Genomic DNA, 27,078 nt, shown 5'->3' with positions numbered 1-27,078 from the left:
GCATTTGAAAAATGTTATGAAAAACATTTCATAGCAATTCCTTTATGGCGGTTGAAAAATGCTATTGAAGGTGTAAAACTTGAATAAATTGTTATTTGACCCTTTAAACTATTACTCCAGTTCAAATTGGCCCCTTAAACTATTTTTTCAGTAAATTAACCTCCTAAACTATTAAAAATTAGCCAATTGACACCTTGTCGGTAGATTTCCCACTATATCGTCAAATTCAAAGGAAATTTAGTGTTTTCATCATCAATTCTTACTTTTCAATTATAACCACCAATGAAATTATGACATGTGAAGACAAAATAATGTGTAATGACAATATGAGATGGTCCGTTATGTAAATGTTTGGTTTTTATTTTTATTTTTTATTTTTATGTTTTCTCATTATGCTATATGTTTTTGAATTATTCTGTGTCCATATGTCAAAATTTTATTAGTGATTATAGCTGACAAGTAGCAATTGATGATGAAATAACTAATTTGCCCTTGAATTTGACGAAATTGATTCCATAATCTAATGGCAAGGGGTTAATTGACTAATTTTAAATAGTTCAAAGGGTTAATTTATAAAAAAAAAAAAAAAAATTTAAAAAATCAACTTCAACTGAAATGATTGTTTAAAAGGTCAAACATCAATTTACCTGTAAAGCTTTCTATAGCATGGCCTACTATAGGCCTACTATAGCATTTGAGAAAATGATATGGAACACTTTTTATAGCATTTATTGAATCCTACAAAAAGTGGTTTGTGGTGTAGTGAGAAAGATCCAGATAGTTCAATTTTTTTTTTTTTTTTTTACAAAGTAGACCAGTAGATTAACCTAATGAGAAAAATAAAAATAAAATTGAATGCTCCGCAAACTCGAACACAAATCTGAAGTGGATCTCAATCCTTCTAAAAGCAACGTAGCCAATGGTAGAGCTCAACTCAACTCAATTAGAAATTTCCGAGCAAAAATAGCAGCCATGGCCGGTGATGGGTCTTCTTCGACGCGATTCGAATTCGATTTGGGGACGTTGGGAAGGAGCAGGACAGTGCCAATCCTAGTTTTCTCCCCTTCTTTCGATATGGGGCTCTGTGCAAGTGTCCCGTCTCTCTCCTCCTTTTTCTCTATTGGCCGTCCTCCCCTTTTATTTCCTTCCACCTTTTCCTTCTATCCACCTCCTTTTTCCCTTTTCTGGTATTTTCTCCTTTTTCCTCCCGTTTTCCCCCGTTCCTTCTAGAGCATCCTAGCTCTCTCTTTCTACTTTTTTTTTTTTTTTCTCTTTTAATGCAGACAGATCAAGTTTCTTAGCTCAAAAAAAGATGATGTCGACGAGAATTTTCGTTCTCTTCTGGGTAAAGTGAATCAGTGAAAAAAAATAAAAGGACAACGAGGTACACGTGATTAATGATATCAATAAAAAAATATGTTTGACAAAATTAAATCATTGAGGGAAAAGAAAAAAGAAAAAAAAACTTTAATTATTGTAAGGCTTTTTAACTAATTAAAATAATTTTTGAGATTGACATAACTCATGACTTTGGTTCTTAAGATTTGAAACTAATAAAAGTGGTCCTAAGTTTGTCCATTCTAAATTATTTTTGTCATTCCATGAAAAATGTCCATTAAATAAGGATAAATTGACAAAAATACTATCAATTTTTGTCAAATTATTTTGTCTCATTATTTGTTAAATGACAGTATTTTTTAGGGATGGGCACGGGTTGGTTTGGTGCAATTTCAAACGGTTTCGATTTGGTTTTTAAGAAAAAATGTACAATTTGCAATTTAACATATTAATAAGCATTTCTCAATAGCAATAGGAAAAAGACATTTGTTATGTAAACAATTAGCATGTTGCCTGCAATTGTGATGTTAAAACATGTTTGTGCAACAAAAAGGTGTCCCTTACAATGTTTGTCATAAAACAAGTTGAATAAATTTGAATGCATTAAATGTGAGCAAAACTTTCAGACTAGAATATGTGACACCATGCTTCAAATGAGTCGACTTCATTAGATCATTGTTCGACTCTTGATAACAAGATTAGACCACCCCTGTACATATATGTGTGTGTGATGGTATAAAATAACAAAGGTCCTTCAAGTTAATGATTGAAAAAAAGTGATGAATGATGATATTCTAGTGTGGTTGAGTCCATACTAAGTGTATAGATTCTAACAAACAACCAATTAAAACATGAAACCTAATATGGACATTTAATTAAATATTTATTAATATTTACGGTGCGGTTCGGTTTTCAAAAGCCAAAACCAAAACCAAACCATTTTCTATGTTGCGGTTCGGTTTCAAAACCGCAAAACCAAACCGTTCGGTGCGGTTCGATTTGGTTTGTGTTTCAGCTTCGGTTTTCGGTTCTAAGTGCCCATCCCTAGTATTTTTGTTATTTTGGTTCTTATTTAACAAAAATGTTCACCAAATGACTAAAATGATTGATGGTAAACATATTCAGGCACCACTTCTATTGATTTCAAATCTTAGAGATCTAAGTGAAGAATTATGTCAATCTCATGGACCATTTTAACTAAAAAAAATCTTGATGTAATAGTAATCATATGGATGCCCACCCATTGATAAGAGAAGAAGAAACAAGTGGAAGATGACAAAACCACCAACAATTTACTTACAACAAATCACTAACAAAGTAGTGATTAGTGAATTACAAAACCATTAACAATTCACCTACAATAAATGATTAACAAAGTGGTGGATGACAAAGATGTTTGGTGCAAAGAACGTTGGATCGCTTAAAAATAAATTGATACTCATATCTAAACTTCGACATACAAACCTTGTTCAACTTTTGTGGTTTGCATTTTCTGGACAGGATTTCACACTTTTTCTGCCTGGTTTGAAATTTTTACTTTTACTAATTTAAATAGGCAAGAAGGCGAAAAAGATTCTAAGAAAATTGCCTAGCTTCATCAAAGCTACGATACCTACAGATCAGGCAATTATGCTAAACCCTGAGTTACGCGCATTTACCTATGAATTGGTCTTGGCTGCCACAAGCGATTTCTCTGAAGCAAACAAGGTCGGACAAGGGGGCTTTGGAACAGTTTATAAGGTCAGATTTTAATAATAATATAGGGGAGTAGTTTTCATAATCTCGTTTTCTCCTTCTACACTCATTCCATTGTTTTGTCTCTTACTATTTTGATTTATTCAACCCAAGAGAGAGAAAGAGTGTGGAAATCATTTCCCAATATAAAGTGTGCATGTTTTCTATTAACCTCAGTAGCCGTCACACAAATATCGCAGTTTCTTTTTTCTTTTTGGACTAAGTGAAAAATATTGTGGCTTATGATTTCAGGGAAATTTGGCAACGGGACAAGAAGTAGCTGTGAAGAAGCTTTCAAAGTGTTCTGAACAAGGCAAAGAGGATTTTAAGAGTGAATTAATACTCATCTATCAACTCCAACATATAAACCTTGTTCAGCTCGTTGGATTTTGCATTCATGAAGAGGAAAGGATGCTGATATACGAGTACATGCCAAACAAGGGCTTGGACTCCTTTTTATTTGGTGGGGAATTAACACTATTTTATATATAATGATAGCTCTTGATGATTTCTTTCATCATTTGTTCAGCATAAAGTTTAAAACATTCTCACTTGACTCCCTATGTTGGACAGATTCCACCAGAGGTCAGCAACTAGATTGGACAAAGCGCTTCACAATAATTGAAGGAATCGCTCAAGGAATGCTTTACTTGCACAAATACTCGAGGAAGAAAGTGATTCATAGAGATTTGAAAGCCAGTAATATACTACTTGACGATCATATGAACCCCAAAATTTCAGATTTTGGTATGGCAAGGATTTTCACTCAGGAACTGGGAGCTAATACTAAGAGGATTGTCGGGACACAGTGAGAATTTAAACAATGCACACATGCATTCGTTTCACACATTTTTCTTTCAATTGAGAAACATGCATTTACATATACAGAGATTTACTAACCATATTCTCTTTTCACATTCGTTACAGTGGTTATATACCCCCCGAGTATGCCATGGGAGGAAACTTCTCCGTTAAGTCTGATGTCTACAGCTACAGAGTGTTACTGCTTGAAATTATAAGCAGTAGGAAATACAATAGCTCCTCCAATGAAGATCGAGCGCTCAACTTAGTAGGACATGTATGTCAAACAAATCACTGCCGTTACAGTTATTTGATTAATGTTATTTAGTACACAAAATTAACACTTTCTAATACATGTGGGTCTCATATACAAGAGTAAGGTCAACCTCTTTTACGGTTTGTCCAAGTGTGTCTATTTGTGTCTAAATAGAATTATTTTTATGTTTTTTTTATCATCTTTTACAGTTTGATCGATATTGATCAAGGATTTTTAATATTTGCTTCATCAGGCATGGGAGTTATGGAAAGCAGGTAGAGGGGAAGAACTAAGGGATCCAACACTAGTCGAAACATCCATTAGAGGTCAATTGTTAAGATGTATCCAAGTCGGTCTACTATGCGTGGAGGAAAATGCAGTCGATCGGCCAGACATGTCGAAGGTTGTATCCATGTTAACAAACGAAAGCATGCAGTTACCTAAGCAAAAAAAACCAGCATTTTATTACGCATAGACAAATGCGGCCACTGCTGATATAGGTAGAAGGTGACCGCCACTGGTATCAATAAACGGGTTGTCCAATTCCGAATTCGTTGGATGTAGAAGGTACTGGTCATGTATTTTGTGCCTCATGAATACTGCAACAAAGCTTGTTCTGAGGAAAAATTTAACTGTAATTCTATGGGTGATTTTCTCTTTTTCTCAAAAGAGACCAAATACTGTGATAAATCTTATATGGCATGTAATTTCGATGTTTCATATTCAAGTGGTGCTTTTTCAAATTTCTGCAATTTTGTTTTTTAAGAAAAGTCGATAATCGGTATATATTATTTATAAGGGGCAATCCGCGGCATCACATTTTTTATACAACTTTTTACACACGTTTTTTTAGGCTCAATCCATAATGTATTTTAACAATTTGAGCCATCTATCTTTTAGATTTCCCATCAATGATCATGTCTACTAAAAATTACACATCTCATACCAAATTAACATTGTGAACAAAACTAAAGAAAAATAACCAAAGTAAAAATTATGGGCACTATAGTAAATAAAATAATTTTACGGTTTTTGTTTTTAAAGCCTTACATCAAGGTAACCACATCAGTTTATTATATTTTCTCTTCCACATTTTTCTCCGAATAAATAAACTTTTAGTGAGAAATAGTTGTACAGAAACAGTAAATTTTATTTTCAAAGTTTTGATAAGCACTTGCAAGAATGTGTACAATTGCTAGTATTTTTTTAGGAGAACGCAACCCAATATATTAACCCGGTATTTTGTTAAAACACAATAAATTTTGAGGCGTATGTTTAGTGAAATTAAACCCTTCGTTTGGCTGGCTGTTGTTTTTGGTCCCCTGTGGTCTGTGCAACTTTCCTAAAATTGTTTTGTAAATATGATATCAATTGATAGCCATAATTTTGTCTTTTTTTTTCTTTTACTGTCCACAATATTGTTAAGCGTGTTTCTCACGCTACTCCTTCATAGAAGAACAACTTATATGGTATAGTCACATCATTATTATGTCGTATTTTGTCAATGATATAAAGATATATTAGGGTGATAGTGTTTCTTTTTGTACCCGAAGTCTCGAATTTAATTCACCACTCTCCTATTATCGATGTATAAAAAGGTAACAATATTTCCCAAAAACTCAACGAATTACTTAATGGAATATAAATACGGCTAAAGCTAGTTACTTGTTGCTCATTTGAAGACAAGGGCAATTAACAATGTAGATACAAACAAGCAGAACATAAAGATTGACACACTTACATCGCTGCTGCTTTACTCTCTTTACTGGGGTCGTGGTACCCAATACCAAGAGGAGTTGACTGCTCATTGCCATTGTCGTCCTCCCCAGCCGGCTCTTGGATTAATCTCCTCGGTTTTGGAGTTTATAAATCATTGGTCTGGTCACTGCCTACCCAATCGCACGTAATCAACTTACAAGTTTCAACCTCTCGAATTGGTTTCCTCCAACCCTTCTCTTCTTTTTCTTTCAGCCGTATCAGTGAGCTCATTGCAGTTTCAGGTTAAGCGAAAGGTATTTCCTCAGCTTCTACATAGCTCAAATTTTTTTTTTCCATTCTTTTAGTGGCCAAACAATATCCGCACACGTTTTTTCTCCATATGTGCAGCTCTTTCTTTATTTGCACACCTTCACAATTTGATTGGTAAAATTCCAGACATTTAATTTACGTGTCAAATGGATAAGTTTCTCCTTGACGTTTTGATTTTCTTTGTGTTTCACATTTATCATGGCTAGCTGCAGCCTCAAGTCTCAACTTAATTCTGCTGCTCAATTTTCATGCCTGAAGCTTTGGACCTGTGTAATTATGCTGAAAGCAGGCCGGGACACACTCAAACCAGGTGAATCTCGGTTACTCAAGCTATGTATAAATACAAATTTATCTAAAAGGGAAATTCAATCGGTTTCCTAAAAAGCTGCACTTGATGCATTGCCCACCCAAATACACATATCCGGAGAAGTTTCAATAACAAGCCTTGTTGCAATTCGGCACTAGAAGGGGGAAAATGTTAATAGTCCTTGACTTTCGAAAACTACCATATAAAGATTATTTGTCGGACGTCAAAATACCATTCAAAAGGTAACGTGCAAATTTTTGAACAAAACGGATGGAATTATGCCCTATAGGTGGCACATTGCAATAAAATTTTAATTGACATGGTAATGCGATTCAATATCTTCTATACCTGGATGACATGGAAACTGAATGCTCATGTAATTGACAATTTATGGGCATTAATCTTGATTTATAGTTTCCAGTAGATGGCCCTTTTCCAGCGTAGCCTTTGACTAATTAGAGTTCTTCTATTTGAACACCACATTTCATCTAAGTTCACCTTAGTACTTATGCGGCCTCGCTGTTTGCAATGGCTTTATGTGCGAATTCCGGTGCTAAGTATGTTGTGTCTATCATCTTTGTGACAATTCTGCGTTGGGACTTCTAGTTCCATTGGTGTGATGTGTGGTGGCCGTATTAGGGTTTATAATTATTTGTGTTTTGTGCAAATTATCTCCAGATCAAGGAATTGGTTGCTGAAGAATATGTACCTATATGGCACCTCTTGTAATTAGTCGTTCTTAGAATTCACCATGTACTTCTACCATCAAACGAATTGTAGCCTTTATATTTTTATTGAATTATTACTCATTAACATATTAATATGGTTAAAGCTATAGTTGTTTGTTGCTCAATGCAAGACAAGGGCAGTTAACAATGTAACTATAAAACAAGCAGAACATAGAGATTGACACACTTCCATTGACGCTGCTTTATTCTATTTTTTCTTGTTAGGCGACAAAAATCCTGCAACTTGGCCTCGTCCCAGCTGGCTCTCGGTTTTCCTCGGTATTTGAGTAAACTGCATATATACAAGCTGATTTTGCAGAATAGTAATGCCAAAAAAGAATCCATATTAATTCCCTCCAACCCCTTTCTTCATCTGTTTCTCTCAGCCCTTCTGTGAGCTGAACAGTATATTCCTCACCTTCAAGTTAGCCGAGATGTATTTTCCTCGGTTTCTACTCCTACATCATTTTTCAATTTGGATCGATGTTATCTAGTATCCAATTTTTCCTCGGAGATTATTTGTCACCAATATTTTTTTTTTTAAGAAGATACAGGTTCCAGCTTGAGAATTATTAGTAAAACTTCATATTTTTAATCTACATGTCAAAACGATAAGCTTCTTCTTTCCGGCCCGCTTCGATTTTCTTTGTATTTCACATTTTTCATTGATTGCTGCAGCCGCAACTTAATTCATGCCATCAGATTTGGACTTATGTACTCATCATGCTGCAAGACGGCAGGGACAACTCAAACCAGGTAAATCTGCATATTACTAGAGTTATTAATTAACGGTCTGCAAACAGGAAGTTCAGTTTCGGTTTCAGAAAAGCTGCACACTTGATGGCTGGATTACCAACCCAAATACACTTATCTTAAAACATGACAGTTACAGGCCTTGTTACAATTCGGCACAACGCGTGCCGCATATATTCATCCACTTTTTCATAAAAAAAAGTTGCATTTTCTTGACCTTCGTATAATATTTTGTGAGGAATTTTCAGACGTCAAAATACCAATAAAAAAGTGGCACATTGCAACAAAATACTAATTGATGTGGAAATGTGATTCAATTTCATTTTCAGGTTGCCATCTTTGACATCATCATCTATGTTGGATATATAACATTAGTATTGCACAATAAAACAATGAACATTGCGCGGAAACTATCCATTTCTTTCTAAGAAGTGGATGAGTGCGAGCGTATATGAAGAAAAAAACCAATTGACGAGGAATGATTGAAAGACAAATATAAATGAGTGAGCGAGCCAAAGTCTTTCTCTTTCTGTAATATTGAAACAAAAGAGAGAAGTCTCCATGTAAATGCAAGAACTTTATTGATTTCTAAAGTATTGCCGGCCTCTTATTGTTAATTTTTATATTTCTGTCAACAGAAAACAACTAAAAAGATAGGCAGCCACGTGGGAGAAATACAACTTTTCAAGATCATCCAAACAATTTAAAGTAGCCTTGTGGTCACTATTCATGGCTGCACGTTCAGTGATCAAGTACGCAATTATCTCGGTTTGTTTTGCATCCTTGTGGACTTGTCATGAAGCAATAGACACACTGAAACCAGGGGACACTCTCAACTCCACAGGCTCCCTACTTTCGGCATCTGGATCGTTCACTATGAAGTTCGTTGAACTTGGTGGTTCCAATAACATTCTTCTTGCTATCCTGCGTGTTAGAAGTAAAGTAAACAGGGCATGGATTGCCAACCGAGACACACCTTTTTCATCCACTTCATCCCCACTTCTTACGTTGGACTTCAATAACGTGTTGAAAATTACCCGCCAAGATGGAGATCCTGTTGTCCTTTCAGCCGCTCCATATATTAATGACACTAGTATTAGTGTTGTGGCTACCCTTTTGGATTCCGGCAATTTTGTACTACAAGAAGTGAACTCCGCCAGCGGATCAACGATCCGCATTTGGTGGCAAAGTTTTGATTATCCATTGGACACATTTTTACCGGGCATGAAATTGGGTGTTGATCGTAGAAATGGCTTCTATTGGTCTCTTTCATCATGGGGATCTGCGAACAACCCCATGCCACCAGGGCCTTACAGCCTTTTTTGGGACACCAATGGACACCAACTGAATATAAAGCGAAATGATGTTGTGTATTGGACCAGCGGGGTGTTTGCAGATGGGAGATTTGAATTTATTTTCCCTGATGTGTCCAAGCAAAGGTACAATTTTAGCATTGTTTCAAATCAAGATGAAGACTACCTCACTTATACTAGTCTAAATGATCCTAGTGATCCTGAGCCAGAATGGGTGCTATTCACCAGGGGGGCACTTTTTGAGTTTGGCGCATCAGTTGCCATCATAGAAGCGCAGACCTGTGATGGCTATAATGTCATCGGAGGGTGCGTGAGGAGGGACAGGCCAAGTGGTTGTATTGGGGAAGCTGGTGATGATTTTCGGCTGAAAAAAGGTTACTTCAAGGTAATCAACTCTAGTACTTCAAGACCCCCCAACTGGATTGGTAGTGGTAGTGAGGATTGTAAGGTTACTTGTTGGCAAGATTGTGACTGCCTTGGATTCGACTTTCCATCTGGTAATCCGACTACTGGTGCAGGATGCCGATTTTGGAGCGTGGACTGTGGATTCATTGAAGACTTTACTGCAAATACTAGTTTTGTTTTGCCGTCAGCAACGCAACTACCACAATCACCGGATTCACCACCTGCGGGAAAGATTGGTAAGCCTAGCTAGCTATGTACTAATCTTACTAAATATTGAACTTGGACTACATGTCATATCTCCTACAAGTACTTCACAGAATTATGAGACTATTAATCTGCACACAAATAACAAAAATCAACTAACTAGAAATCAAATGAGCTTTATGTATATCAAAAAGATGAATATCGAAAAAATGAATTTGGGTTATATTGAACGATACAAACGCAAATACATATTCATCATGAATTTAGTTAGTTAAGTAGCTAGACAATTCGAGTGCTTTCTTGAAAAGTTCTTTTCCTATAGAAGCACATGTTAAGTGTTTCTCCATAAAGCGCTTATGGGTGGTAAAAGTGTTTTTAAAGTTTTTATGCTGAAAATATATAGTCACGAGCGATTTTGATTGTATCATAGTTATTATCTAGACTTTTTTACATAACAGGTCAATATGCCAATATTAAAGTATATATTCTTTATCAGTTCTTTCCCGTATATATAATAAATTAATTGATACTATCACTATATGCAGCACACAAATGGTTCTGGATTGGCATTTCTATTGCCGCTGCATTACTAGTAATGGGGTTCTGCTTCTTGGGCTTTCGCCTGAGAAGAATATATATGGTTTCAGCAGGTAAACATTTTAAACTTTCTGTAAACTTGTTAGATGTACATAATTTCACTTCTTTCACAATTGTTGTCCCTAATTTGAAAATTTAACTCGCATGCTAATCCAATTAGGGAAGAACTGGACAACGATTCTAAGAAAATTGCTTAACTTCATGGAATCGAAGAGACCTATAGGTCATGTTGTTGGGAATCAAAATGATCAGGAAAATATGAGATACCCTAATTTAAGCGTATTTACCTATGGATCGGTCTTGGAAGCCACAAGAAACTTCTCTGAAGAAAACAAGCTTGGACAAGGGGGCTTTGGACCTGTTTATTGGGTAAGGCTTTAAATAATCTTAAGAAAATATCATATTTGTATTTGGAATTACTGAGAAATGTTTATGGATTATGAATTTAGGGAAAATTGACGACGGGACAAGAAGTAGCTGTGAAGAGGCTTTCAAGATGTTCAGGCCAAGGCACAGAGGAGTTTAAGAATGAATTGATACTCATCTATGAACTCCAACACACCAACCTTGTTCGACTGTTTGGATTTTGTATTCACGAAGACGAGAGGATGTTAATATACGAATACATGCCAAACAAAAGCTTGGACTACTTTTTATTTGGTTGGGAATTACACTAGCTAGTTTAATATTAGATCTTCATTTCATTTATTCAGTTTCATAGGGAGTTCATAACATCCTCCCTTAACTTTAATCCTATCTTGGACAGATTCCATCAGACGTCGGCAACTAGATTGGAAAAGCCGTTTCAATATAATTGAAGGAATCACTCAAGGAATGCTTTACTTGCACAAATACTCGAGAACTAAAGTGATTCATAGAGATTTGAAAGCGGGTAACATACTACTTGACAAAAATATGAACCCCAAAATTGCAGATTTTGGTATGGCAAGGATTTTCACTCAGGAGCTTCAAGCAAATACGATGAGAATTGTCGGGACACGGTAAGTAAACAATAACATATATGAATACATTCGTATCATCACTTGTTTTTCTTTTGGTTGAGCAGCATGCATTAATGTACGTATATACAGATAATGTACTTAAGTTTTTCTTTTCTCATTTGGTACAGTGGTTATATGCCTCCAGAATATGTCATGGGAGGACACTTTTCTGTAAAATCTGATGTCTACAGCTATGGAGTGTTAATGCTTGAAATTATCAGTGGTATGAAAAACAACAGCTTCTGCAATGAAGATCGTGTGCTCAACTTAGTAGGACATGTAAGCCAAACAAATCACTGGAGTTAATTTTTTTTTTCTGCACACCCCTTTTCTTCCCGTCACACCCTTATTTATTTCTAGCCTTCCGATGATGAAATTGAGGTTCCACCATAAAACTAATTGATAATACGGAGAGTTGCCCAAGACCACATAAGCACATAACAAATCTTGTCCCTCACTGATGTGGGATAACTCTTCCTCATCACATTTCAACTCTCAACATCCCCTTGCACATGTAGCCTATTTTCAAGTCTACACGTGGATAACAAGTGAGTGACGCGTGAGCACATGTGGCCCTTGAGCTTTCACACGAGGGACAACTTGCTTTGATACCATGATGAAATTAAGGTTCTACCATAAAACCAATTGGCAATATGGGGAGTAACCCAAGACCATATAAGCATATAGCAAATCTTGTCCCTCACCGATGTGAGATAACTCTTCCTCACATTTCAACTCTCAACATCAGATTGAACAAATCAAAAGAAAATGAAGGGACAAAAAGTAAACAAAACAGGGGTCTGCAATAGGGGAAAAATAGTGTGCGGAAATCTTTATGTAAGTTATTTTTTCATTTTTTAAGGTGTGATATTCAATGATTTTAATTTTTTTCTCCAGGCCTGGGAGTTATGGAAAGAAGATCGAGGGCAAGAACTAATGGATCCAACACTAGTTGAAACATGTATTAGTCATCAAGTTTTAAGATGCGTCCAAGTAGGTCTACTGTGTGTGGAGGAAAAAGCAGCTGATCGGCCAACCATGTCAGAGCTGATATTCATGTTAACAAACGAAAGCATGCAGTTACCTGAACCAAAAAAACCAGCATTTTATTACGCAGAGAGAAATGTGGGTAATGCTGATATAGATAGAAGGGGACCACCACTGGATATAAACGGGTTGTCCATTTCCGAATTCGTTGGACGTTGAAGGTATTGATTGTATCTGTTGTGCCTTACCAATACTGCAACAAAGCTTGTTTTTGGATGGCAAGAAAACGCAACTGTAATTTTATGGGTAGCCTTCTTCTTAAAAGTACGAGACCATATACAGTAATAAATCTTTTATATATATATATATATATTGTATGCAATTTCGAAGTTTTATATGCAATTAATGGCAATATACAATGTACAAACGTCTCAAGAATAACAATGTTGGAGTGGATTTAGAATTTTTTATTAGAAAAAAATTAGTATTCGGTCCGTAACTACTAGTATTCATTGGCTCTAGGGTTCCCTAGGAGAGTATTAAAACAGTCGCTCGGCGATAATTCCTATTTCTATTCCGATGACGGCAGAAAGGGTTTCTTGGTAACAAGTTCTCTGGTGTGGATAGTTTCGCTGTATGGTTTTTAGGGAGGTGCGAGTTGCGGCGGCGCTTGTGTGGAATTTGGGCAAAAGGCTATTTAGTTTGGTTTGGTTTTCAATGGAGGACATGGTATCTAGCTTTTCGAAACGATTGGCCCTCACAGAGGAGGAGCAATAGGTTGTGGTAGTTGATAAGACAGAAGGTGTGCTATTGAAGACAACTAGGGTTTTCCTGGTTGGAAAAATATTAATGAGGAGAACGTTGAATACTGAGAGATTCAAAAGACAGATGCAGTTTATTTGGCGGCCTAGGGCTAGAGTTACAATCGTGGAACTGGACCAGAATTTGTTTTCCTTTGGGGTTCATATATATATATGTGTGCGTGTGTGTGTATGATTGAGGGTTTGTACTCTAGGTATTTGCTTCTCTCTTTAAAATATTTTCTCTTTCTATGCATATCTCTTAAAGTATTTCGTCTATTTCTCTCTTAAGCTTGTATTCCATAGTTAATTTTTCTACGTTTTAATTTATTTTGACCAATTTTCCCGTACAATCATGTTGTTCTATAATTCTTCTAACTTTTCATAAAAGTCTCACATTTTAAACACTGAGGATTTTGGGGGGCTTTAGAGGATTTTATTATGTATTTTAGGCTATAATAAAACAATTCGAAGTAAACAATATGTAATACTCTTGTTGAGCCAATTTTTTGCCTATTATCACAAAACAGAAAAGAGTGTTGTTATCGACATTCTAGAAAGTCATCATAAACTTCTTCGTCTATATTTTTTTCACTTATGTTTTTATAAGAAAAAAAGGACTGTGATGACATTTTTGGATTGGAAATATTATTTTCCAATTAAAAAATGAGATTTTATACTGGTGTTGGAGTTCTTCTAAGAAACATGTTGGGCCGTTGTAGCTATTTAATTTGGCCCATAACCCAACTATAACAAGAAAGCCCAAAGAAGAATCCAACTCCGTAAACAAAAGAAAAACCCAAAACGCAGCGCCGTAACAAGCATCAGAGGCTGGTGGGGTGTCCTCTCAGAAAAGAAAGAAGCAGCTCCCACACAGATAAACAAAACACAAAACACAAAACACAGAAAGAAGGGAAAAGAGCGAGAGAGAGAGAGAGAGAGAGAGAGAGAGAGAGAGAGAGAGATACCGGAAGGAAGAGGAGAGAGCAATCGGAGAAGGAGAGCACACTGGCGTTGATCGTACGGTCCAGATCCACTGGTTTTCTGGATCCGACGACCCGAAGCCATGGCTTCCAAAGGTCCAAGGTCCAAGCTTGATCATGAACCCAGACCTAAGCGCCAAAAGGTTAGCTTTCCGATATTATACGTCTGCATTTTTGTGAGATTTTAATTTTTATTGAGCTAGGAATGAATAAATAGTAGTTTTTTGTTTTGTTTTTATGTTTTTTTTTTTTTTTTGTAGTTTTGTAATCCTACTGTGGCTTAGCGTTGTTGAAGTTTGAAACTTTTGAATTTTTTGGTTAGAAATATATATATTTTTTTCCTTTTTTTTCTCGTTTTTTGTAGCAGTGTCTGGCAAATTGTAGTTTTGAGTAATTTTAATTCATAAATTATTCACTTTTCTGGTAAATTATGGAGATTTTAACACGAAACTTGTATTTCGTGAGAATTTTGCTGGCGTGGGTATATCTTAGGAGAATTCTTTTTTGGAGATGTGTTAGTTGAGTGTATGCTTGGGTCGAGGCTAAAAGCATGGCCGGAGGAAGTTTGAGCTTTTGTTTTGTTTATTTCGTTTTGAGTAAACAACGTTCAGGATGCTATCTCAGGAACCAATGAGCTGAACGTATGCAAAAATGCTGCTGACGTTCGAGAATTTTTCGATATGTGCATTTTGTTCTTATGCAATCATGTCTCAGTGATATATAAAAGTATGTGCACCTAGAGTGGAGGTGGCCCGAACCCCCACTATTTTATGAACTCTCATTTTGTCTTGCAATTTTGAGATTATGGAAGTCCATGGAGTGAAAAGTTACAGTGGATGAATAAATTGAAGTAGAAAGCACTTTCTTTAATGGATTTGGCCTTGAAAAGTTATGACATAACCCTTGTTTAAAATAAAATAAACTTTTTATGACTCATAAGAAGTGTAGAGATGAGAAGAAATAATTTTTTTTGGCGTTAGTTCTGCGAAAGATACATTTCCCTAGTGTAGAATGTGCCAAACCAATTCGAGAATTTTGGGTTGTTGGATGTTTTGACATTGAGAGGAAACCCTTACAGTGATCATTGTGCATTACAATGCTTATGATTGTTGTTCTGGAAAAATTTCAGACTAATATTGCACCAAAGTGAAAGAATTTTCCAGGGGATAAGTAGTGTTAGGACAAAGTCTTCATTTTTGCGTTATGGTTCCGTTCTTCAATGGGAATATATTGAAGTATTATTACTACTACAAAGTGTGATAATTGGGTTTGTTATTAGGACTTGAGATTAAAAGAATGCTTCTTGTGTTGAATTGTTGCAACAAGGGATCTTGAATACAAGGTTGTGAATTTTGTGTTCAAGTTTCAATAAAAATATTAGAGCTGACAACATTTTGTTAAAATCCAAGTATTTTGTTTTACATGCATAACATGCACCTACATGTAATGGTCTTCTGTCTTCATGTTCCTTGGTGATGATAAACATTCCACATATTGAAAGCAGTCAGTAATTTGAATGTATTGCTGCAATCCTTCTGTTAATCCTTGACTCGTTTATACTAACTTGACTGTGATAGGCCCTTGAAACTGCAAGTGAACCTCGTCGGCCAAAAGCTCACTGGGATCATGTTTTGGAAGAGATGATATGGCTTTCAAAGGTAATTTATAGATATGCGCCTTTAAATTTTGGTATGATTGTGCTTTATTATCTTTAGAACAAGTATTATGTTGGAAAGTGTGAAATCTTCTCAATTAAGTTGAGAATATGAGATAAATGCTTTTGGTATTCCTTGCTTATGAAACTTGTTATTAGCAGGATTTCGAGTCAGAGAGAAAATGGAAATTAGCTCAGGCGAAGAAAGTTGCTTTAAGAGCCAGCAAGGGCATGCTAGATCAGGCTACAAGGGGAGAAAGGAAATTGAAGGTTCTGTTTTTTCCTAACTGAAGCGCAATGCATTATGCATACAAGTTTATCTCAGTTCTCATGTTACACAAAATTGGTTCATATAATTGCTCAAGCGTTTATTTTCCTTGCAACATTATGAATTTTAATTTAGGAGGAAGAGCAACGGCTAAAGAAGATTGCACTCAATATATCGAAGGATGTGAAGAAATTCTGGCTGAAAATAGAAAAGCTGGTAAGCTTATCTTTGCTAAGTCACCAACTTTAACAAAAAATTTATTTTCACTAGTTTATTGTCCTTATAGATAGGGCACTGACTGTATATGCCTAATATTGTATTCTAGGTGCTTTACAAGCATCAGATGGAACTTGATGAGAAAAAGAAAAAGGCACTCGATAAGCAGCTTGAGTTCCTTCTAGGTCAAACTGAGAGGTGAAATTTTTTTTCGTGGTTAATTGATATGATCTTAGTTGTTGTTTTCTGTGCGCTGCATTTGATTTCTTGCTATTGTCCTGGTAAACTGAATGACACTTCTGCATGGAATTTCCAGGTACTCAACAATGTTGGCAGAAAATCTTGGGGACAGCTACAAGCCTGTTCAGCAATATCCTACCCAAGGTCAACCAAGTATCCAATTCAAAGAGATGGACAAAAATGATACTAACAAATCAACCGAATTGAATGCCGGTAAGTTGAAGGTTGTTATTTCATTGACGTTCTTCTCTTACCTAGAAAGTCATTTTACTTTTATCTTGAACTAAGATACTCTCACACGTTTTAAACAGAACCTGACACAGAAAGAGCAGACATTGACGTTGATGATGATGATTATGACGTACAGTCTGAAGATAGAACTGTGAGTCTTTCCTTTACTTTTCTATTCTGTAAATATATGATATTTCTTTTTAACTCAATTTGATGGGTATGCATTTACATGATAGTAAGGCCAATTATGCAAGGAACTATGTGCATATGCAGTGGATTACAATAATTCTTTCCATGATACTTGATGATGTTAAGGAAAAGTACGTCAGTCAACATTCTCCAATACTTTATAGTATTTTCATCTAAGTCAATGCCGCCCTTGGATCAGGGATGTCAGGCAAAGGTGAAAGAAGCGTAGTTGGTAATGTAGTTGACCACGAGTATAAGGTAATGCATAGATAAAGTCTACAGTTGAACTGACCAATTTGTCTGCTAACAGTGCAACTGTTTGCTGTCCGGGGAAGTTCTGTAATATCAAATGAAGCCTGGATAATCACATGGAAAAAAACTTCCATTGAATTTTGGAATAGAGTTCTGACTCCAATACTTAGTTTTCTGTATTTGCAACTTTTATATGAAGCCTCAGGTTCTGTTATTGTGAGTTTTATACTCTGAACATGCTATTTGGAGTATGTGTCTATCTGTAAAGTGTTATATTGCCTGTATGTCTACTGGAAAAATTTGTTGTCTACATTACCATGTTTGCAAAAACTGCTTTGCATTTGGAGAGTTAGACTCTTACCCCTTGTGGATTTGAAGGACGTTTTGATACTGCTCTTTATGTATTATTTCTATTCTTAACAGATGTTTTCCTGCATGATGATGCTGTTTTAGGAGGATGATGAGAACACTATTGAGGAAGACGAGGCTCTTTTTACTGAACAAGAAAGGAAGGAAGAGTTGGCTGCTTTACAGAATGAAGTAGATCTTCCACTTGGGGAGCTACTCAAACAATATCCTACGGAGAAAGGTGAATGGTTATAACTTTTTGCTCAACTATACTTTATTTAATTATGAGAGGCAGTTTGTATGTTCTAAATATGGGTCTGGAACTTTTTGCATAATTTTATACAAGATGATAGCTAGGTTTCAAAAATTTGCAGTTGGAAGATGCGGGTTATGCTTTTCTTCTTACCTGCTTTAGGCATGTATCTAAGTGTAATTATTTCCACATTGTTCAGATTCCTCTCCAATTAGCCAAATATTTTGGTCCTGGAAGAGCTATGAGCCAGTTGGGATGGCTTTTCCAGTAGTTTTTCTTCTCTAGCACTATGAATTTTATTCGTGTCGTGTGTTAGAGTCACAGAGTTGTGCTCAATATATAGTAGATTTGGTATATCATTGATGGGATCTATTCCCCTGTCTCTTGTATGCTAAATGAGCTCCTTTGAATTAATGGCATTTTTATAAATCTTATCTGACAGATGGACTTTCGGTTAGCCCAGAAAGTAGTACAGAAAAGGGTGAAGATGCTACAGAAATGATATCAGGAGACGATGGAGCAGAAATGACCTCAGTAGAGGAAGAGCATGGGATGTCTCCCGGTAAGAATGGGGATGGTGCAGAACTGATCTCGTTGGGGAAAAAGGATGATATGTCTCCAGGGAAGGATGAAGGTGGCAAAGAAATGACTTCGGTGGAGGAAGAGCGTGTTAAACAGGATGAAGATGGCACAAAAATGACCTCAGTTGGAGAAGAGAAGGGTATGTGTTCAGAAAAGGTTGAAGATGCCGCAGAAATAACCTCCGTGGGGGAGGAACGTGGTAGGTGTAGCAGTTAATGTATTTTGTTATCGAGTGAAACTTATGATCATGTCTGAAGAGGTGGGTGTTCAATTATACTGCAGGTGAAAAAAGCGATCTTTTTGTGTCCGATATAACCGAGAAAATCAACTCAGATGTTGTCACTGGTCGTCGTTGTGTAAGTTGTATGTGTTTGTGGTTGTGATGCTGAATTGTGCAGTTTATGAATGGTTGGCATGATAGTTGTTTTCTATTTACAGGTGCAAAGTAACGGTGGTTTGTCCATTTCAGAAAGCCATTTATCAGAGATTGAGATAAATGAAGATAAAAATCATTCAGAAGCGCCTGTACAGCTTGCCAAAGGACAGATGCGATATGATTTTAATGATGAACATGTGAGAGTGCTATTTTTAGGTTTTCATTTTGTTCTTCTTCCTTTTACAATGATAGCATATGTTCAGCAACATTGCTTTTGCATCATGGTGTTTATCTACCTTGATGTCTGGTGAACTCGTTTAGCTCTGGTTTGTCCTAGCATGGTAGTTTTTAAAACCAATTATTTTATTTCAGACTTGTTAGATTAAATTGTGGATATATATGTGTTAATATAAACCTATTTGTGTGTGTATATGTATGTATGTATTATCTCTATATACATATACCTTGAATTTATATGTTCCAACTTTCAGATTCTCCAAATTCAGATTTAGTTCCCTTCCTTTCATTTAAAATATCTTTAAATTTTTTTTCTTTCTGCAAAAAAAAAAAAAAAAAAAAAAAAAAAATAAGAGGGTTATTGCTCACTCTTCTTTCTAAATTATGTAGGAAGATGGTGACTTCATTCTTGCTGCTGGAGAAGAACAGGTGGGAATTACTTTATGTTCTCACTAATTTAAAGTCCTGGTCTTTTTCCTGATTTAAGTAGCTATTGTTTGTTACTTGCCCACTCAACCATCGTAGATGCCTTTTTACACTATTTTTATAAACTTGAGTTTTTTGCAACCTCTAGGTGTATTCTGGTTGATTATTAATATAGCGTAATTGTGTTAATCTGTGTTAGTTCAGTAGTTGGAAATAGGTTTCGAAGTGGTTGAATTTTGTTGCCAATAGCCTTTGTTTTATTGATCTGAATTTGATGCCCAGGATGATGAGACAACCTTATCAGAGGAGGAGGAACTGGAAAAAGCAGATACCAATGACCGCATGGATGAGGTGAGGAGCTAGTCTATGTACCTTTCATGTGTACCCTTATACTTTAGGCATATTGGTAGAAACACTAAATGGTTTGGCCTAAGTTGTTGATTGTTTGAATGGTTTTTTGCCATCTTTCAGATTGCCTTACTGCAGAAGGAGAGTGAAGTTCCTTTACAGGAACTGCTTGCAAGGTATAAAAAGGTATGCTTTATTGTATACTTCTGCTTGTAGGTTGAGTGATTCACATCATATATGATTTTTGTTCTATTATCAACCTGTTTTCAGGATTTAAACAGTGATGAAGTTGCAGATGGTGAATCTGAATATGGCTCTGCTTTATCAGAGGATTTTGTGGATTCTTCATCTCTTGAAGATGTTGAACCAAAGCAAGATGATTATATGGATGAAGATGTTGACTCTGGTGAACACCAGCCAGCTCTTGATTCTCCAACTGAAGAACACAGTGAAAGTATAACTAAGATTTCAGAAGGGGGAAAAGACAGTGAAAACAGACTTGAGGATGCAGCTGCTGCCGCTAGATCTGCACAGCCAACTGGAAACACCTTCTCCACAACCAATGTCCGCACAAAGTTCCCCTTTCTTCTTAAGTTCCCTCTACGTGAGTATCAGCATATTGGCTTGGATTGGCTTGTAACGATGTATGAGAAAAGACTGAATGGGATTCTAGCCGACGAGATGGGACTTGGGAAGACAATCATGACAATTGCTTTGCTTGCACACCTAGCATGTGAAAAGGGAATATGGGGTCCTCATCTTATTGTGGTCCCAACTAGTGTAATGCTTAATTGGGAGACTGAGTTTCTTAAATGGTGTCCAGCTTTCAAAATCCTAACTTATTTTGGAAGTGCTAAAGAGCGCAAGTTGAAAAGGCAAGGCTGGTTGAAACCAAACTCATTTCATATATGCATAACAACATACAGACTGGTTATTCAAGATTCAAAAGTTTTCAAGCGTAAGAAGTGGAAGTACTTGATTTTAGATGAAGCCCATCTGATTAAAAATTGGAAGTCTCAGAGGTGGCAGACTCTTTTGAACTTCAATTCCAAACGGCGCATTTTGTTAACTGGTACTCCTCTACAAAATGATCTCATGGAACTTTGGTCTCTAATGCATTTCTTGATGCCCCATGTATTTCAGTCTCATCAGGAATTCAAGGATTGGTTCTCTAATCCAATATCAGGGATGGTTGAGGGGCAAGAAAGAGTAAATAAAGAAGTTCTTGATCGCCTGCATAATGTTCTTCGTCCATTCATTCTCCGTCGTTTAAAACGAGATGTGGAGAAGCAGCTTCCTATGAAACATGAGCATGTCATATACTGTAGACTCTCCAAGAGGCAGCGTAACTTGTATGAAGACTTCATTGCTAGCTCCGAAACACAAGCAACTCTTGCAAGTGCAAATTTTTTTGGAATGATAAGTATTATAATGCAACTTCGTAAAGTATGCAATCATCCCGACTTATTTGAAGGTCGTCCGATTGTCAGTTCCTATGATATGGGGGGTATTTACACACAATTGAGTTCTTCAGTATGTTCAATTCTTTTACCTGGACCCTTTTCTGCAGTAGACCTTAAGGGTTTAGGGTTTTTACTTACTCATTTAGATTTTACAATGAATTCTTGGGAGAGTGATGAAGTTAAAGCTCTTGCTACACCATCAAATTCAATCAAGGAGCGTGTAGAACTGATTAATCTTGAAGATATTGGTGGACTTAAACATCGCAAGAAGTTGCATGGTACCAATATTTTTGAAGACATTCATAAGGCAATTATGGAGGAGAGACTAAGACAAGCAAAGGAACATGCTGCAGCTATTGCATGGTGGAATTCCTTGAGGTGCGACAGGAAACCCATATACTCAACAAGCCTAAGGGAGCTTGTTACAGTAAGACATCCTGTTTTTGATATTCACCGCCACAAGGCTAATCCTATATCCTACATGCACTCCTCAAAGCTTGCTGATATAGTCCTTTCACCAGTGGAGCGCTTCCAGGAAATGATTGACCTGGTTGAAAGCTTCTTGTTTGCAATCCCCGCCGCACGAGCGCCACCACCTGTATGCTGGTGCAATAAGTCTGTAAGTTCTGTGTTTCTGCATCCAGCTTATAAGCAGAAATGCTCTGAATACTTGTCACCACTTTTATCACCGTTCAGACCTGCAATTGTTCGAAGGCAAGTATATTTTCCTGACAGGCGACTTATACAATTTGACTGTGGTAAATTGCAAGAGCTTGCAGTTTTACTTAGAAAACTAAAGTCAGAAGGTCACAGAGCACTAATATTCACTCAGATGACCAAGATGCTTGATACCTTGGAGGCTTTCATCAATCTGTATGGTTACACATATATGCGTTTAGATGGATCCACTCCGCCAGAGGAGAGGCAGACTTTAATGCAGCGGTTTAACACGAATCCAAAAATTTTTCTTTTCATATTGTCAACCCGTAGTGGGGGTGTGGGTATTAACCTAGTTGGGGCAGACACTGTTATCTTTTATGATAGTGACTGGAATCCTGCTATGGACCAACAAGCTCAAGATCGATGCCACCGTATTGGACAGACACGTGAAGTAAATATTTATCGGTTGATCAGTCAGAGTACCATTGAAGAAAATATCCTGAAGAAGGCAAATCAGAAGCGTGCACTTGATGATCTAGTTATACAGAGTGGGGGCTACAATACTGAATTCTTCAAAAAGCTTGACCCTGTGGAGCTTTTCTCTGGTCTTAGGGCACTTCCCGTGAAGAATATGCAAAAGGAGAAAAATCACAACGCAACTGAGGTTTCTCTGTCTAATGCTGATCTTGAAGCTGCTCTAAAGCATGCAGAAGATGAAGCTGATTACATGGCATTAAAGAAAGTTGAGCAGGAAGAAGCTGTGGACAACCAAGAATTTACAGAAGAAGCCATTGTGAGATTGGAAGATGATGAATTAGTAAATGAGGACGATGTGAAGATTGATGAACCTGCAGATCGGGGTGGATGCGTGGCGTCTTCAAGCAAAGAAAATGGGGGTGATCCTAATGAAGGAAGAGCTCATACTGTTACTTGTAGAGAAGATGATGTGGACATGATGGCTGATGTCAAACAGATGGCTGCGGCTGCTGCAGCTGCAGGACAAGAAATCTCATCATTTGGCAATCAATTACGTCCTATAGATAGGTATGCAATTCGTTTTCTAGAATTGTGGGACCCAATTATAGACAAGAAAGCAGTGGAATCTCAGGCTAGGTTTGAGGAGACAGAATGGGAACTGGACCGCATTGAAAAATACAAGGAGGAAATGGAAGCTGAGATTGATGAAGATGAGGAACCTCTTGTATATGAAAGTACGTACCCTTGTATTCTTTGCATTGTTTGTTAAGTTACCTTGAGGCATATCGTAACCTTAAATATATCCAACTCTATGGGCTTGTCATATGTGTTACTTCATGATAAAATCGTGTGACCTTCACTCCACATCTTACCTCGATTTGCCAAATTAAGTTTGCGTTAGACATCAAACTGAGTTGGAACATGAAAGAGTTTTTATTTTCTTTAAACTATAATGATTTCCCCGTCTCTTACAATAAAATTGTTTCCACCTGACATCATCTTTTTGCCTACATGGCTCTTGTTTTTCAATTTGTCCCTTAACTGTATCACATATTGTCATGATATGGTATCTGGTATCTGCAAATCAATTCTGCAATTATTTGGGACATGCTGGTCGTTGACGTAGTTTGAGAAATTCAAACTATTAATATGTTATATTGCCATGTATGCGTGTTGCAACTTTAGACTAAACTCGTGTATTTTGTACTTAGCATGGGATGCTGATTTTGCAACTGAGGCATATCGGCAGCAGGTTGAGGCTTTAGCTCAAATTCAGGTCAGTGGGATAGTTTTTGTGCTGCATATTTTAGTGTCTATGTAATAATTAATGTGCAAACTTTTTTCAGTTAGAGGAACTGGAATACGAAGCTAAACTGAAGGAAGATGAAGCAGAGGAAAATGGTGATTCTATGAAGTAAGCTGACGGACTCAACATTTTTCCTGATAGTAGTTGGTTCAAATTAATTCTCTTTTCCCATCCAACTCATTCAGATATAGTAAAAAGAATCGTATCAGGTGCAATAGGTTGAGAAAAAATGAATTGATGTTATTCTCTCTCCCTCCCCCATCCCCCTTTCTCAGAAAAAAGTCCTGTAGCTGGCACCCAATATGTATATGTTACAAGATCCCCTCCTGCACATACATACACACAACACAAGCATCTGTACTGGTGTCTAGAATAGCAATTAAGATATTCAAGTTTTACGAATATCCAAACTGTCAACTGAAGAAATAAGAGCACTTTGGCTCTGAAATACCATATTAAATTTGGGAATCTCTGAATGTAGCCATTGAAACCTTTTTCTTTTTAAGTTGAAGCTTCTCTAATTAATTAGTTGTATAATATTCCAGGAATGAGGTGCCAATTGATCCTAAACCAAAGACTAAGAAGAAATCGAAGAAAGCCAAATTTAAATCTCTGAAGAAACAGTCTCTAGCTTCTGAACTGAAACCTTTGAAAGGAGAGCTACAAGCCGAACCTATGTCCATAGATGAAGACTCTCTCTCTCATGAGATGGTTACCTATTCCGATACGGAATCACCACGTTCAAGCGTGCAGAGAAAACGTAAGAAAGCTGAAGTCATACCAGTCGGCGAAGAGAAGAGTTCAAAGAAGAAGTCTAAGAAGCTCAAGAAGTCTACTCTTGAAATATGTCCTACGGAGCTTGATACTAACCTCACTACTATGGATCATGATGAAGTTACAGAGTCAAAACCATGTGAGAGTATGGTTGAGTTTGATCATAAGCCAGCTAGCAGAAGCAAAATGGGAGGGAAAATTTCTATCACTTCCATGCCTGTAAAGCGAATTCTACTGATTAAACCAGAGAAGCTAAAGAAGGGGAACATTTGGTCTAGAGACTGTATTCCATCACCAGATTTTTGGTTGTCACAGGAGGATGCTATGTTATGTGCTGTTGTACATGAGTATGGTCCTCATTGGAGCTTGGTTAGTGACGTGCTTTATGGAATGACCGCTGGTGGGTTTTATAGGGGAAGATATCGCCATCCCATCCATTGCTGTGAGAGATTTAGGGAACTCATCCAAAGATATGTTTTGTCTACACCGGACAATCCTAACTATGAAAAAGTTAACAATATAGGATCTGGAAAGGCTCTTCTAAAAGTGACAGAGGTACAAATGGTTTTTATTTTACTTTTTTATATATACTGAACTGCATATGTTTTGTCGACCTCATAATCACTTATATCACTGGACTTAGTGAACTATTGTGCATTAAAATTGGTACGGTTATCATTTACTAAAGCATTGCGCAAGGAAAAACCAGTAATCATCTAATTATCTTTCTTATGTGCCAGGATAATATTCGAATGTTATTAAACGTTGCCGCTGACCAGCCCAATACAGAGTTCCTCATTCAGAAACACTTCACTGCCTTGCTTTCAGCTGTCTGGAAAGTGACATCCCACAAAGACCGCCGAAAAAATCTCCCATCTTCCCAGAATGGTTTATATTTTGGGGGAAGCATTTTCAGCCCTTCCAACCAAAAGTCTCAAACTCCCATGATGGAACGTACAGAAAGAATGAAATTGACCAATTTCGGACACGGTACCAAGTTGGTAGCGGCTGCACTGAATGATGCCAGCAACAGACAGGGTACCAAGTTGGTACCAGCTGCACTTAATGATGCCAGCAGCAGGCGTGACAATGACACAGTCTTTCGTCCAAACCTGGGGAAAGATTCTTCAATTGAATCAGAACGGTTGGATATAACTCTGGAATTTCAGGGAGCAAAAGATGACACAATGGATGAATTGCCATCTGTTTTAAATTTATCAATATCTGATTCTGACCGTTTTCCATCGCTAAATAAAGCTACTGAAGATCATCATCTTAGGAAATCAAGCAATGTAAATTTGGCTGAGAACCGTTTCAGGTAAGGTCTCTTGCAACATGATTCCAAAACGATTGCTGAATGCAAAATAAATGTGTATCTGATGTCAAAATTACTTAAGTGTGGGGAGTTATGGGTTTTGGGAGGTTGCTAATAAGTGTCATGTCTCTTTTCAGGACCGCAACAAGAACTTGTAATGAAGATGCCATGGGATGGGCCTCATCGGTATTCCCAACAAATGATATCAGGTCTCGGTCAATGTCAAAGTTACCGACCACGGGAAAGCACAAACTTGTCTTCTCTGATTCCGTTAGACCTTCCAAATCGAAGATCAGAAAAAGTTCAGTGGAGCATGGTGAGATGCGTAACTTCGTTTCTGAGCAGGTACTCCCACCTTTCCCAATGGCTGCACCCCTGAATCCAAATCCGAGGTTTGACCTGAACACCCCCATCGATGAGGATGCTGGAATTTATGATTTGGAAAGCAATTCCTTTTCTTGCCTTGACGAGTCTTTGCTGGAAATGGAAACCTTTGGAGTTCTGCCACATGAATACGTTCCTGGCTTGATTGGAGGCCTCGATGATGAACAATTGCCAGAATATACCGACATTGGGTAAGCTCTGAGAGCTGGAGCCACAAGTTTTGGTATTGAAAGACGTTGATGGATACCGGCCATCGGATTTGGGATTATAGATTTTTTGCTCCCTCCCATCAGACGCGGTGGACTATAAAGCAAATGACATTTGGGGAGCTAGGACTTTTACCCTTTTGAGATGGAGAGGGAGTGTTTTGGCACGTCTTGCTGTCATATGCAGAAATCGATCATTCTGCTCGAAGAATGGAAGCCAGGATCAGAGGAAACAAATTGTGACACAATTTTTGTAGTAGAACTTTTCACTGGCAGATGTTTGAATTTGTTTAGGGCTTCTATTGAGACGTCTGTACGGGCATATTTACTCCATTAGAAGTAGCAAATGAAATTACTCTCTCTCTCTCCCTCCCTTTGTTCAAAGAGTTGAATTAGACGTGAATTAGACGTAACAAAAATAATCAAATCATATGTTTTATTCCTAGAGTGTAGCATGATAATTTAACTGTGTAATGACTTTTCTTTTGGCTTAATTATATTTCTGACCATATTTAGCTCGATTTCTTCTTCCTAATCAATCAACAAGCGTAGTCGATGGGAAGTGCTAAATAAGACGTCAACCACGGAGTTGTTGCAGTTGTAGCTCCCAGGCGGTATAGGAACCCAGAAATTGTTGT

General features: G+C 37.1%; 2 protein-coding genes across 3 annotated transcripts; both read left to right on the top strand.

The window, feature by feature from the left end:
• The first annotated feature begins 972 nt into the window (after positions 1 to 972).
• On the top strand, positions 973 to 12,671 carry LOC137728437 (G-type lectin S-receptor-like serine/threonine-protein kinase At1g67520). The gene is made up of 15 exons (XM_068467220.1): positions 973 to 1,090; positions 2,894 to 3,078; positions 3,325 to 3,535; positions 3,646 to 3,880; positions 4,000 to 4,087; positions 4,383 to 4,598; positions 5,812 to 6,032; positions 7,418 to 7,515; positions 8,691 to 9,899; positions 10,413 to 10,517; positions 10,625 to 10,833; positions 10,914 to 11,124; positions 11,231 to 11,465; positions 11,594 to 11,744; positions 12,363 to 12,671. The coding sequence occupies exons 1-15, from the start codon at positions 973 to 975 to the stop codon at positions 12,669 to 12,671; spliced, it is 3,801 nt and encodes a 1,266-aa protein (XP_068323321.1).
• A 1,475-nt stretch (positions 12,672 to 14,146) lies between these two features.
• On the top strand, positions 14,147 to 26,840 carry LOC137729526 (protein PHOTOPERIOD-INDEPENDENT EARLY FLOWERING 1). 2 transcript variants are annotated; one of them, XM_068468499.1, is made up of 20 exons: positions 14,147 to 14,378; positions 15,813 to 15,893; positions 16,052 to 16,159; positions 16,293 to 16,373; positions 16,483 to 16,571; positions 16,690 to 16,826; positions 16,925 to 16,995; positions 17,739 to 17,874; positions 18,329 to 18,667; positions 18,751 to 18,824; positions 18,907 to 19,041; positions 19,472 to 19,510; positions 19,790 to 19,858; positions 19,979 to 20,041; positions 20,126 to 23,189; positions 23,667 to 23,731; positions 23,802 to 23,869; positions 24,307 to 25,090; positions 25,276 to 25,853; positions 25,988 to 26,840. In XM_068468499.1, exons 1-20 carry the CDS (start codon positions 14,319 to 14,321, stop codon positions 26,427 to 26,429), a joined length of 6,483 nt encoding a protein of 2,160 aa, XP_068324600.1. In that variant the 5' UTR covers positions 14,147 to 14,318; the 3' UTR covers positions 26,430 to 26,840. The 2 variants fall into 2 exon arrangements, with proteins under 2 accessions (XP_068324600.1, XP_068324601.1); XM_068468500.1 differs by lacking the exons at positions 14,147 to 14,378; positions 15,813 to 15,893; positions 16,052 to 16,159; ... (4 more) ...; positions 17,739 to 17,874; positions 18,329 to 18,667 and having other exon boundaries at positions 18,751 to 18,831.
• The last annotated feature ends 238 nt before the right edge of the window (positions 26,841 to 27,078 follow it).

This window comes from Pyrus communis, chromosome 3, assembly GCF_963583255.1.
Source record: "Pyrus communis chromosome 3, drPyrComm1.1, whole genome shotgun sequence".
Taxonomy (NCBI): domain Eukaryota; kingdom Viridiplantae; phylum Streptophyta; class Magnoliopsida; order Rosales; family Rosaceae; genus Pyrus; species Pyrus communis.
The sequence above is the reverse complement of the archived record's forward strand: the minus strand, read 5'-3'. Positions and strand labels throughout refer to the sequence as shown.

Excerpts from the sequence above, each read along its gene's own strand:
- LOC137728437 (XM_068467220.1), top strand. The coding sequence starts at position 973 with ATGGCCGGTGATGGGTCTTCTTCGACGCGATTCGAATTCGATTTGGGG. Across the intron at positions 3,536-3,645 it reads CTTGGACTCCTTTTTATTTG|ATTCCACCAGAGGTCAGCAA; the intron begins GTGGGGAATTAA and ends TATGTTGGACAG. Across the intron at positions 11,125-11,230 it reads CTTGGACTACTTTTTATTTG|ATTCCATCAGACGTCGGCAA; the intron begins GTTGGGAATTAC and ends TATCTTGGACAG.
- LOC137729526 (XM_068468499.1), top strand. The coding sequence starts at position 14,319 with ATGGCTTCCAAAGGTCCAAGGTCCAAGCTTGATCATGAACCCAGACCT. Across the intron at positions 16,374-16,482 it reads GGCTGAAAATAGAAAAGCTG|GTGCTTTACAAGCATCAGAT; the intron begins GTAAGCTTATCT and ends ATTGTATTCTAG. Across the intron at positions 18,825-18,906 it reads TTGTCACTGGTCGTCGTTGT|GTGCAAAGTAACGGTGGTTT; the intron begins GTAAGTTGTATG and ends TTCTATTTACAG.